The sequence below is a fragment of the Montipora foliosa genome, chromosome 5 (genome assembly GCF_036669935.1).
Source record: "Montipora foliosa isolate CH-2021 chromosome 5, ASM3666993v2, whole genome shotgun sequence".
Classification (NCBI taxonomy): Eukaryota; Metazoa; Cnidaria; class Anthozoa; order Scleractinia; family Acroporidae; genus Montipora; species Montipora foliosa.
The window spans coordinates 25,087,639-25,100,138 of NC_090873.1; the positions used below are offsets into that span (position 1 = coordinate 25,087,639).

The window sequence follows — 12,500 nt, forward strand, 5'->3', positions numbered from 1 at the left end:
AATAATGCTTCCAAGTAAATAACTTTGGTAGAGATCCATGGATGTTCCTGTACGAGGCATACTTTGTTTAACTCCCCATCATGTCTTTTCAATGCCCTGCTGTACATGGGCTCGTTTTTCTGGGTCGACAAAGTTTAGGTGATGGTTAACTGTGAGATGATGTTGGCCCTCGTCTTGTAGGCAATGGTAAACTTTCCAGCTACAGGTCGGTAGGGCTAATGTTTTTTCAAGGAAAGTTTACTGCCAGAAAATCATGACTTCTGGCGGAGTGAAGGTTATCCATTGCAGTTTTTTTGAGCATCGTGAAACAGATCCATCTCCCGATGCACTTTGTCTTTGCCAAGTGACTGCCTTTCTACACAGGTTTTGGACATGGAACACAAAAGTGAATAATATTATTGTTTTCTTTGCACCACGCTTAATAATGCACTGCTTTGCATGGATGGGCTATAAAGCAGGGACAATTTCCAAATGTTCAAGTGTTTTAATACTTTGGTAGCCATGTTGATTATTAAGAAGACACAAGTTTGTTTCAAAAGAAGGGAAAAGTGTAGCAAAGATTTTAATTGCAACAACCTCGTGCATGCATTAAAGTTTCCCATGAAAGATGCACCAATCAGACTGGAAACGTGGTACACTCTTCCACGCAGTGAACTTATCAGTGTGCTACACGGGGCATGAAGGGAAAGCAGGTCACAGATCACAGCAATACTGGAAAAACCTAAAACTATCACAGGGACTAACCTTAAAGTGTAAATAGTGTCTTAAGTTGTACATGTAATTAGGGTTATGGTTAGCATTATTAAAGGGATTGGGTTGTTTCAGGATTAGTAAAACAAAAAAGGACAAAAAGGAGCAACGACGTGAGCGATGTGGGCAAAGAAAAGAGAAAGGAAGAGAGAGCGAGAGTGAGGGAGAAATGAGATCCATTTTTATTCATCCTTCTAGTACAAATTAGCCATGTATACCTGTATATTCGATTCTCTTGGGTATACGTATTGTTCTACAAAACAATAGCACAAATAAATAATTAATTTAATTTGCATGGATAATGAAGTAGGGACCTGTACAGAATCAATCTGCAGCTTCTGTTGTTTTTAGATCTAAGTTATTGTTTCAGTAATTGTTTAGTCTTTTGTTTGTGGCTGAGGTACCAAGCCAAACACATTATATGTCACGAGAGGTGCTACATCACCCAATTGAAGTGCTGCCTTTGTAATTTCATCTGCATAATAATTATTATAGCTTGAGTTTCAAGTCTTCTCAGACAAAGACAAAAAACCATAGACTCCGTCTCACAATGTTTCCTTTTAATCAACACTGTGGCACATTTAAGAACTCTTTCAAGTAATTGTACTTGAAGTTCAATAGTGGGAGACCCTCTCAGTAACCTGCAACCAGGCTCTACATTACTTTCGTGTGGTACACACTGTGGAGTAGGCGAAAGGAAAAATAGAGCCTGACCAAAGTGCTCTTTGAAATTCCTTCTTCCCACTTTTTTGATTAATTGACATATCCTTCATTAGCCAATCAGATTTACTTCTGTTACACAAATACTCGCAAGTTTTTCAATTTTGTGTGGACTTGTAGTAGCAAGGCAGATGCTTACAATTTTGTTTTGAATTATTTGTCGTGGGAGGAATTTTGTCTGTGTTGCCATAAACTAAAGTTCCCATTGGAAACCTTTGTCTTCAATTTATGAAAACACATGACTTTGTTTCAAGCATGGAGAATGTTACTTTATGTACCTTTAAACTATATAACGCCAATGGCTGGTGTGAACTTTGCCGAATATGCAGTCTTGCATAATTATTGTAAGCTTGACATTTTAAATTTGTAATTGAGATAACCTATAGTAGTAAATGTCATTTACTGATTTCAATTTTTTAAGCGTAGACAACGTGACAAGTGAGGTACGCAACCCTAAGTTTTGTTGATAATATATTTGAGTTGTTTTCTCACTTCATTGACATCCAACATTCAAGACTCTGTTGTTTAATGAGTTCGATTGAGAAATCTCACCTTCCCCTTCAGATAAATAATCCCATTTTACTTTAGTGGTCATTCAAGAGACTTTACTCCACACTGTCTCTCCTCACCCAGGTGTATAAATGGGTACTGGCGATACATTGTTATACTGCTAGGGGTAACCCTGCGATGGACTAGCATCCCATCCAGATGGGAGTAATAGTTCTCCCAGTAGCTTCATGCTATCGAAACCATGATACATTGTAAGCTCTGGAGGTAATGAGCCCTAGTCGGCTAGCATGTGACTTTACCTTAGGGGTCATTAAGTCAAAATTAAAGGAAGATAGCAGTTTAGATTTTTTTTTTTCAAATTAATGCACCAACCACTACCCTGGAAGCAGAAATTTTTCCTTCTTGTTGCTTTTTGCATAATAATATTATTGGTCTCTCTACTTACAAACATGCCATTTTAGTTTCTTGAATGTAAATTTTAAGTCAACTCAAGTGGAAATGAATGAATTATGAAGCAATCTGGACTCCTTGGTGTACAAACAACCATGTAAATAAAGCCTTTTCTGAACAGATAATTGGCAAGTGAAATACGTTACACATTCACATGAGATTCATGTAACTTGTGATTTTATCAGCATCTCCTCCTGTCGATACATGTATGTCCTTTGTCTGATCCAGGAAACCAATAAACACTTTCATTGCCAATTGTCAAAGAACCAGTTAACCTGTTTCTTGGCTTTTCTTTTGCTATTTGGCTTTCAAAACAACCGGGAAGTGGTAAAGTATGAGCGCCGAACCGCATGGCCACAGAGCTCGCCAATTGGAATTGCTAATTTAGTAATCGATGAGGGCCTCCCAGGGATTCAAACCTGATTCTTGACAAGTTATGAGATGTTTTAAAAGGCATACAAAAGTCATTTGTATCTACTTTTATATAGGGCGTACAAATAAAATCAAGTTGCACTGTCATTGTAAGAAAAAAGGCAGCAAAATTCTTTGTAACCTAATGGCGGATCAGTCGTGAGGACTTTCCGAGAGCTGCACGGTAGAGTTGTCACTTCCAGGGTTTTAACAGCCAACAGATCACTAGTTTGGTCGGCCAAAGTTTGGCCCACCGACCGGAATTCTTCAGAGTCTTGTTTAGCCCAATTTTAGCGAGTGACAACATAAGATAACATTATGAGCAAAGCTAACATGGGCCTGATCGCAGTTTAATCTCTCAGAGAATTTTAAACCGCTATGAGGCTTTGGGATGTGTGTGGTACATGTACTATATAATCCATAATACCATTACCATTAATTCACACTAGGACCTGTTTCTGTTCTTGATATAAGGGTTAGGTGATGTGGTGTCTGTTATGGTTTTCCCAAGGGAGAAAATATTGGAGTTTTTTTTTACTGTTTTGCAATGTTTTTTTTTGTAGGATTTCTTGTGGCTTTGGGAGATGTTGTCACTCAGCAGTTTGTTGAATGCAGAGGAACCAATCATAGCTTTGTAAGAACAGCTCGTATGGGCCTTGTGGGTGTGATCATAGCACCAGTGCTTAGAACATGGTTCCTTGCACTTGACAGAATTGTACCTGGTACAGCTAAAACTGCTGGCTTCAAGAAAATGCTGTTGGATCAAGGCCTCTTTGCTCCATTTATGATATGTTTCTTCTTTGGTGTGACAGAGACACTTGCTGGAAAGAGGCCATATGAGATTAAGAAATTCCTGAAGGAGCGATACTTGGAAACTTTGATTACAAATTACAAGATATGGCCTCTGGTACAAACTCTCAATTTTACTTTTATTCCAATTCAACATCGGATTGCCTTTGTTCAGTTGGTGGCAATATTCTGGAATTCATACATGTCTTGGATGGCCAATTTACCAATTGCTGAGTCCTCCCTAGAGAAGATTAAGGACACGGAGGTGGTGTAGTAATGCCCAAGAATGTACATCTAGTCATAATTATAGAAACTAAATTATAGTTCATTACAGTTGTTCATGCATAAGATGCAAATTGCTAGTATATGTACATGTCTACTACGGTAACCATATTTCAGACTTAAATGGAACTGCACAAGTGCGCAAGTGCTGACAGAAGAAGGGACATAATTGTATTTGCTTTTCTTGCTCATTAATTTTGTTTGCACTTGTATTGGCATTTCACACATGTGAACTGGGTCAAGGCAAATAACTGATTAACGTAAAAAAAAGCATTTTATTTTTTCTGTATACAGTCACTTTGGTTTTTGTTGAATCTGTTCCTGTCTTTGTATTTTTGTTCTCCATTTAACCTTTGATTGCTTTTGTACTGCTCTTGGCATTGCATGTCTTTGCACCAGGATATATATATGTTGTAATTAAAAATTTTCTGTGGTTAAAAGTTTTTCAGATTGGTTTGTCTTTTACTTTCCTTTGTCTTATAGACATTATCATGTTCTAAAAAGAAAGGAAAGTAAAAAACAAACTAGTTTGAACAATTTTTACTTACTTATTCTGATCGGGCCCATGAGGACTCTTAAGGCCAGGTGAACAATTTTTAACCAAGGAAAAATTTTAACTACAACAATTATATTTGATCAACAATACGGCCAGTATTTTATTGTCACCATTCCAATTCTGTTACTCTACCATAAGTATATACGTTAGTATATATACCTCATACTAACCGAGTTCGAGGTCCATACTGTAAGTTACGGACCGAGTTTTTTCCCGTTGATTTATGGCCCAAGCGCGAAGCGCATGGGCCATAAATCAACGGGAAAAAACGAGGATCCGTAACTTACAGTACGGACCGAGAAAACGAGGTTAGTTATATCTCTGAGGTTAACCGGCGCGTAGGCAAGGAAACTAGTCAAAGTGAAGTGGAAGGTTCAACTGCCACAAAGAATGCCATGCCAAAAACTAAATCTTCTTGGCTGTTAAGTTTGAAATAGTTGCTTGCATGATTCAAACAGTTTTCAGTACAAGTTTATGCAACAGAAATGACATGAAAAACTCGCTAGATGATGTTTTGTCGAAATTTCAAATTTAGCGAGCTGTACAGCGGGCCATACTGTAGGATACGGCCTGCTAATTTAGCCAATTGCAGCATGCATACTATCTGAGAGATATAATAAAGTGCTTTCTGCACATTCTGTTTGGCTAGCTCGGAGGTGAATAGAAATTACTATTCACCGCTAAGCCAAATAGGGAAAGCAAAATCAATGGCTTCCCATGTGTTCTGCCAGGCAGTAAAAACGTTCACCGCCCATTTTGTATTGTATTTCGTATTTTTAGGCAAGGCAACTTCTTCCTTCTCAGTCTTCGGAGAGTGAAACCGTCCGGTCATCATAATCACGTTTCACCAGTGACTGAAAACTATTCTTAGTTTCATTGTTGTCCCATGAACTCTCTCCTCTGGGACCTACAATGTTTTGGCATGAATGTCCAATTACTGAATCACAAAACAATCCTTTCATTCAATATATTGTTTCATTTCACAAGTACAATAAAATATTCGCGTCCGATCTGTATGGGCGTTTACAATGGCTCGCCTTCGGCTCGCCATTGTAAACACCCATACAGATCTCCCGCTCATATTTTATCTACTACTTACGCTTCATGGTTGGTGGTTAATCCATTGACCCCTGGGAGTAGAGACTTTACTCTTTCTATTCGCCACTCGCTTTTATTGTCAACTGGGGGTGTCCTAGGGCACCTGAGGAGTGAATGGGCTAACCAGTCATACACTATATCCCCTCCATTAACCCACTGACCCCTGGGAGTATGAGACTTAATTGATTTTACTCTGTTTAACACCAGATGATTTTACTCATCAACCGGGGGTGTCCTAGGGCACCTGAAGAGTGAATGGGCTAACCAGTCATACACTATATCCCCTCCATTAACCCACTGACCCCTGGGAGTATGAAACGTAATTGATTTTACTCTGTTTAACACCAGATGATTTTACTCATCAACCGGGGGTGTCCTAGGGCACCTGAAGAGTGAATGGGCTAACCAGTCATACACTATATCCCCTCCATTAACCCACTGACACCTGGGAGTATGAGACTTAATTGATTTTGCTCGGTCTAACACCAGATGATTTTACTCATCAACTGGGGGTGTCCTAGGGCACCTGAGGAGTGAATGGGCTAACCAGTCAAACACTATATCCCCTCCATTAACCCACTGACCCCTGGGAGTATGAGACTTAATTGATTTTACTCTGTTTAACACCAGATGATTTTACTCATCAACTGGGGGTGTCCTTAAGGGCACCTGAGGAGTGAATGGGCTAACCAGTCATACACTATATCCCCCCCATTAACCCACTGACCCCTGGGAGTATGAGACTTAATTGATTTTACTCTGTTTAACACCAGATGATTTTACTCATCAACTGGGGTTTTTTAGGGCACCTGAAGAGTGAATGGGCTAACCAGTCATACAATATATCTCCTCCATTAACCCACTGACCCCAGGGAGTATGAGAGTTAAATGATTTTACTGTGTCTAACACAAGATGATTTTACTCATTAACTGGGGTTTTTTAGGGCACCTGAAGAGTGAATGGGCAAACCAGTCATACACTATATCCCCCCCATTAACCCACTGACCCCTGGGAGTATGAGACTTAATTGATTTCACTCTGTTTAACACCAGATGACTTTACTCATCAACTGGGGGTGTCCTAGGGCACCTGAGGAGTGAATGGGCTAACCAGTCATACACTATATCCCCCCCCCCCCCATTAACCCACTGACACCTGGGAGTATGAAACTTAATTGATTTTACTCTGTCTAACATCAGATGATTTTACTCATCAACTGGGGGTGTCCTAGGGCACCTGAGGAGTGAATGGGCTAACCATTCATACACTATATCCCCTCCATTAACCCACTGACCCCTGGGAGTATGAAACTTAATTGATTTTACTCTGTCTAACATCAGATGATTTTACTCATCAACTGGGGGTGTCCTAGGGCACCTGAGGAGTGAATGGGCTAACCAGTCATGCACTATATCCCCTCCATTAACCCACTGACCCCTGGGAGTATGAGACTTAATTGATTTTACTCTGTTTAACACCAGATGATTTTACTCATCAACTGGGGGTGTCCTAGGGCACCTGAAGAGTGAATGGGCTAACCAGTCATACACTATATCCCCTCCATTAACCCACTGACACCTGGGAGTATGAGACTTAATTGATTTTACTCTGTTTAACACCAGATGATTTTACTCATCAACTGGGGGTGTCCTAGGGCACCTGAAGAGTGAATGGGCTAACCAGTCATACACTATATCCCCTCCATTAACCCACTGACACCTGGGAGTATGAGACTTAATTGATTTTACTCTGTTTAACACCAGATGATTTTACTCATCAACTGGGGGTGTCCTAGGGCACCTGAAGAGTGAATGGGCTAACCAGTCATACACTATATCCCCTCCATTAACCCACTGACACCTGGGAGTATGAAACTTAACTGATTTTACTCTGTCTAACACAAGATAATTTTACTCATCAACTGGGGGTGTCCTGGGGCACCTGATGAGTGAATGGGCTAACCTGCTGGGTTCGAACCGCAGCCAGATCAACCCTCAGGATCTTAGAAAAACAGAGGAGAAACTGCTACCTTTGTAATTTCATCTGCAAATGGTTGAACTTTCAAGTCTTCTCTGATAAGGACTATAAACCGTAGGGCCGTCTCACAAATATTTTCTATGTTCATAAGTACCCTGTAGCATGTTAAATAAATTAATCCACATACTATTTGAGAAGAGTACGGGACGAAGTTTCCTTTAATTCTTTGATCATTATACTCCTAAAACTTACAGTTTAAAAACTATACTAAGAGTTAGAACAAAAATATAATAAAAGTTTAGAAATATGTTAAGTACATAAATATAGAAATATGGAATAAAAATGTACTAAAAAAAGTAAGTAAATAAATAAATAAGTAGATAGATTTTTGAATAATTTCCTAAGAGTTATAACAATGACTTTATAACTGGAAGTGCCACGGCTTTAAGTTTATCAAGAGAGTTCACACTAACGTTCATTGGCAGATTGTTCCAGGTTACTATAGTCCTTGGAAAAAACGAGTATTAATAAACGTTGTTGGATACGCTAAGCTGATGAAATGGATGGTTATTAGTTGATCTGTTGACTCGAGTTAAAGGTCTCACTTCAGGCGGAAAGAGGATGGCCACATCATCCGCATAGATCTTATAAAACATGCTGGCTTGAAGGAGTACTCTACGGTCTTTTAGTGAATCATATCGCAGGCATTCGCCAACGGATCGGAGAAACGTGGCTAAAACTCGAGTAGTCATTAAAAACAAATCGGGCTGCTCTGCGCTGAACCATCTCAATTTGGTGGATGTTCTGCTGCGTGTAGGCGTTCCAAGCGCTGCTTGTGCACTCTAGTTTAGGACGTATCAAGGTGCGATAGGCTGTATCTTTAAGTTCGGGGTTACAACCATTCAGGATCTAAGCCGAGAGGAGTTGAACTCCTCTTGCATATGTTGTTGACATGTTCGTTCCAGCTCAGGTTGTCAGACACAGTAATTCCAAGGTACTGAGCTGATAAAACTCCAGAGACAATTCATTATTTAATAGGTAACTATGAGCGACTGGGAGTTTCTTACAGGTAATACCAAGGTGATAACAATTCTTGACATTGAACGATAGTTGCCAGGTCTTTGACCAAGGGGACAATTGGTCAAGATCTCTCTGTAAGATCCGGCAGTCGTGAAGGTCGTTAATTTCTCTGTAGAGGATACAATCATCAGAAAAAAAGCGCAAGTTAGATTGAATATGTGAAGATATGTCATCAGGATTGAGCCCTGCGGAACTTCTGAAAGGACAGAGTTAACTGAATAGAGTGTAATGTGAAGTGCTAGATTTCAATCCCATATGAACCATGTGAGCGTTAGCCCTACAGATGGAAATGGGCCCACACAAGGACAGAGAAAAACTCTGACCAGGGTGGGAATTGAACCCACGACCTTCGGGTTAGATCTCCGCCGTTTCTCTGTCCTTGTGTAGGCCCATTTCCATCTGTAGGGCTAACGCTCACATGGTTCATATGGGATTGAAATGTAGCACTTCACATTACACTCTATTCAGTTAACTCTGTTTAAAATGTAAGTGCTACACGGCCAACGTTTGTATAAACGTAACCTTTCCTTTTTCTGAAAGGACAGGCTTGGGGGAGGAGTGAACACCACTTATGGAGACTACTTGAGGACGATTTGACAAAAATGCTGAAATCCATATAAGCATACCACCCCTAATACCATAGTAATTGAGTTTGGTTAACAGCCTAGACTTTGGTGGGGAACAGAGTCAAATGCTTTGGAGTCAAGTAATAAGGCGCCAGTTTGTCTTCGCATGTTACTGGATTTGGCCCAGTCATGTATAGCTAATATTAATTGGGTTTCGCAGGAATATCGTTGCCTAAAGCCATGTTGCTCATCTAGAAGGATCTTGTTGGTGGATATTAAAATGTTTAGCCATATGGCTAAATAATTTTACAACATGTGCTAGGCTCGATTACCAGCCGCTGTTTCGGGAAATGAGCCAGCGCTCACTCGGGGAGGATACCCGAACTCGAGTGAACGGCGGATATCGAGCCTAAACATGTGCAAGTCAGGGAAATTGGGCGCTAACTGGATTGGTCTGATTTATTATCCTTTTTGAAACAGCCGTGACCAGAGCTTTAGACCAATCAGATGGGATTTTCGTTCCCGGTGTTGTGGCTTTTCTGTTCTCTCCATGCCAGTAGAAGTGGCCGGCTTTGCAGTGATGTCTCTAAAAAGACTTGTGGTGTGTAAGGCCACCTTAGCAGAAACAGCCATAAGTCAAAAAGGGACTTCGCCAATTGCTGGAACATATAGATGTAGATGAACGAAGTCAAATCTTGAACCCACTCAGGAGGTAATTGATCAAAATAATCTGTTAAGATGAATGTCAGTGTGACTTCTGATAAAGCAGATTGAGTAACGCAAGCATGGCCTCAGTGTTAGGAATTATGGTCTCTATCCTATGGTCCATTGTATCGCAACGAGAGAATGAAAACAACAACAACAACAACAACAACAACAAAAAAGCAACATTAAAACTCAATGGACACAACCTGAATGTCACAATGGAGCTATCTGATTTGGCAAAGGTTAGCTGTAGTTCATTTTGGGTTGAAGTTTTTAAGGTCCAGTTTTGGTTCATTGTGGCCTGATTTGGGTTGAAAACTTAAAGCCCGATTATGGGCCGTTTCATGGCGTGAATTTTCGTATGGCTAGTTTTGTGCTGTCAGGCAAATGCTGATGACTCAAGGGATTCAAGGTGAACCAATGGAACTCATTATGAATTCATCGAGAGAAGGTACCAAGAAACAATAGACAACTCATATCTTCAGTAGGTTAAACACTGTCATATAAGTACAATTTGGATCAAACTAAACTATCTAAATCTTTGGTTCAGACTTTTCGATTGACAAACCTCAGAGAACTCTCATCTGGGCTTGGTTACAGTGCTGTACCAACAGCAAGGAGTGCCTTGACCTCATTCATACAACTCTATGGTATGAAACTTATAGGGAACCCACCTATTTCAAGATTTAATTATGTCAGGACTGTTCAACAAGAACCCAGCGTTGCCTAGATAGGTGGAATTTGAAACCCACAAACTGTTCTTGATCACTTGCGGAACTATCCTAATAGGGAAGATATCTGTACAAACATTGGCGTCAAATTTCTTTTGATATTCAAGTATGCCAACCACCGAACAAAAGAATCCTTTGTTTCTGCATCCAATAAGGCTCTCGTTGGCACATTGATATCAGTAGGTGACGTCATCGATATCTTCGCTAAACAGTTAAACTTACTGCTCTCTTAGCATAAACCACAAATATTACAAGCATTGTTCTTAGACGAAATTAACCTGGAATCAAGCGTACTTTTCTTTAGACAGGGCGCAAAAAAGTACGCCTGATACTATTTCTTAACGAGTCGTCTTCCCGTAGGCCAGAATCTGGACTTTACTCTGCTTAGGCGAAAAACAAAAAAAAAAAACAAAACTCTTGGAGCCTCGTTCCGATTGGTTACAGAATTCCATATCATATTTTAACAGCTGATCAAATTATGGCCGCCGAGAAGAATTCAAAAGTATCCTATGTACAATGGTCTTACCTGCGCTCCTCTGAGTTACGGAGGTCTGGCGGCCACTTTTCAAACAGAGATGCAGAAGTTAGTACAAGGGAGGGAGGGAAGGGAACTAAAAGCGACCAGAAGGAGTTTGGATTACAGGTAAAACAGGCGTAGTAGGAGAGGACAACGAGACAAGGATGTTTGGAAAAGCTGTCTGCTTGAGCGGACTGATCATGAATTGATGGTTGAATCTCTTTTATAGTCACTATGGGTAAGACCGCTGTAAATAGTATCCTATTTACACCGGTCTTACCTGCCCTCCTCTGAGTTACGGAGGTCTGGCGGCCACAAAAGTGGCCGATGCATTTATAAAGCGACACCCAAAAACCCAAGATAGCCACCCAACACTCAAACCTATCCAAAACTAAAAAAACCACTAAACAGCCAGATCTTAAACTGTAAACTTAAGAGACTGAGTGACTTCTAACCGTAGCTAGGTGACTGTCGAGAAGGAAACGCGGAAATAAAATTTTTAAGGTAATTGAACTCCTCATATAGAGCAGACGCGTGACAAGATTGTGAATATTCCTTAGAAAGAAGGTCAGCGGGCGCTCCTGCTCGAATAACGCTAGAGACTTTCAAATAATATTGGGCGGTAGATGGAGAAGACCAATCGACATGGGATATAATGTCAGCCAGATTGGAACCAGAAAAAGTGAGGGTGAGGGCACATCCCAAACGAAAACTATGAAGAGTTTCACCAGCATCTATATTAACTTGTCGAAGATAGAGCTTTAAACGAGTTTCTGCCGTGGAACTGGTGAGAGGCTGATCAACTATGCGACCCTTCTGATCTGTAGGCCTGAACAGGTAACCCCTGGAAAGGTCAATGCCAATCTCTTTTGACACAGCGACATACATTTCAACAGCCCGAATCGGGCATAGGGCCGGATTTGGATAACGACGCATTCCGCACAGATTTGAGGAGCCATATATGCATCGCGCAAGGTTTTCCCCCAAACGTGATTAAAAAGAAGACCACTGTCATCTGGAAAACGGGCAATCTCGGGGGTTTTGGCAAGGCCCAAATCTCCTGCACGGTCCCCAGAGTAAAATAAACATTTGAAGAAAGCTTGGTCACGGGCGAAAACAAACATTTCGGAAGGAGAGAGATTAGGCAGTAAGAGACGCTTCTCCATGTGGCGAGAAAGTAACAGTAACTTATCTGGAAAGATTGGAGTTGCCTGTTTCGGAGTAACATGAGCTTGGAGTTATTCAGCAGTAACCTGTTTGAGGTAAAGCTTAACGAGCTCGTCAGAAGCTGGGTTACCCAAATGGAGCGACCTGTTCCAATCGACTTGACGGCCTGCGTCCGGAAATATGGATCGCA

General features: G+C 40.7%; 1 protein-coding gene across 1 annotated transcript in view; it reads left to right on the forward strand.

The window, feature by feature from the left end:
* LOC138003798 (protein Mpv17-like) overlaps positions 1 to 5,222 on the forward strand; it is a 6,322-nt gene extending 1,100 nt beyond the window's left edge. The window contains exon 2 of the mRNA XM_068850038.1: positions 3,405 to 5,222. Coding sequence (XP_068706139.1) covers positions 3,405 to 3,904 — 500 coding nt within the window. The 3' untranslated portion in view covers positions 3,905 to 5,222. The remainder of the gene's footprint in view (positions 1 to 3,404) is intronic.
* The last annotated feature ends 7,278 nt before the right edge of the window (positions 5,223 to 12,500 follow it).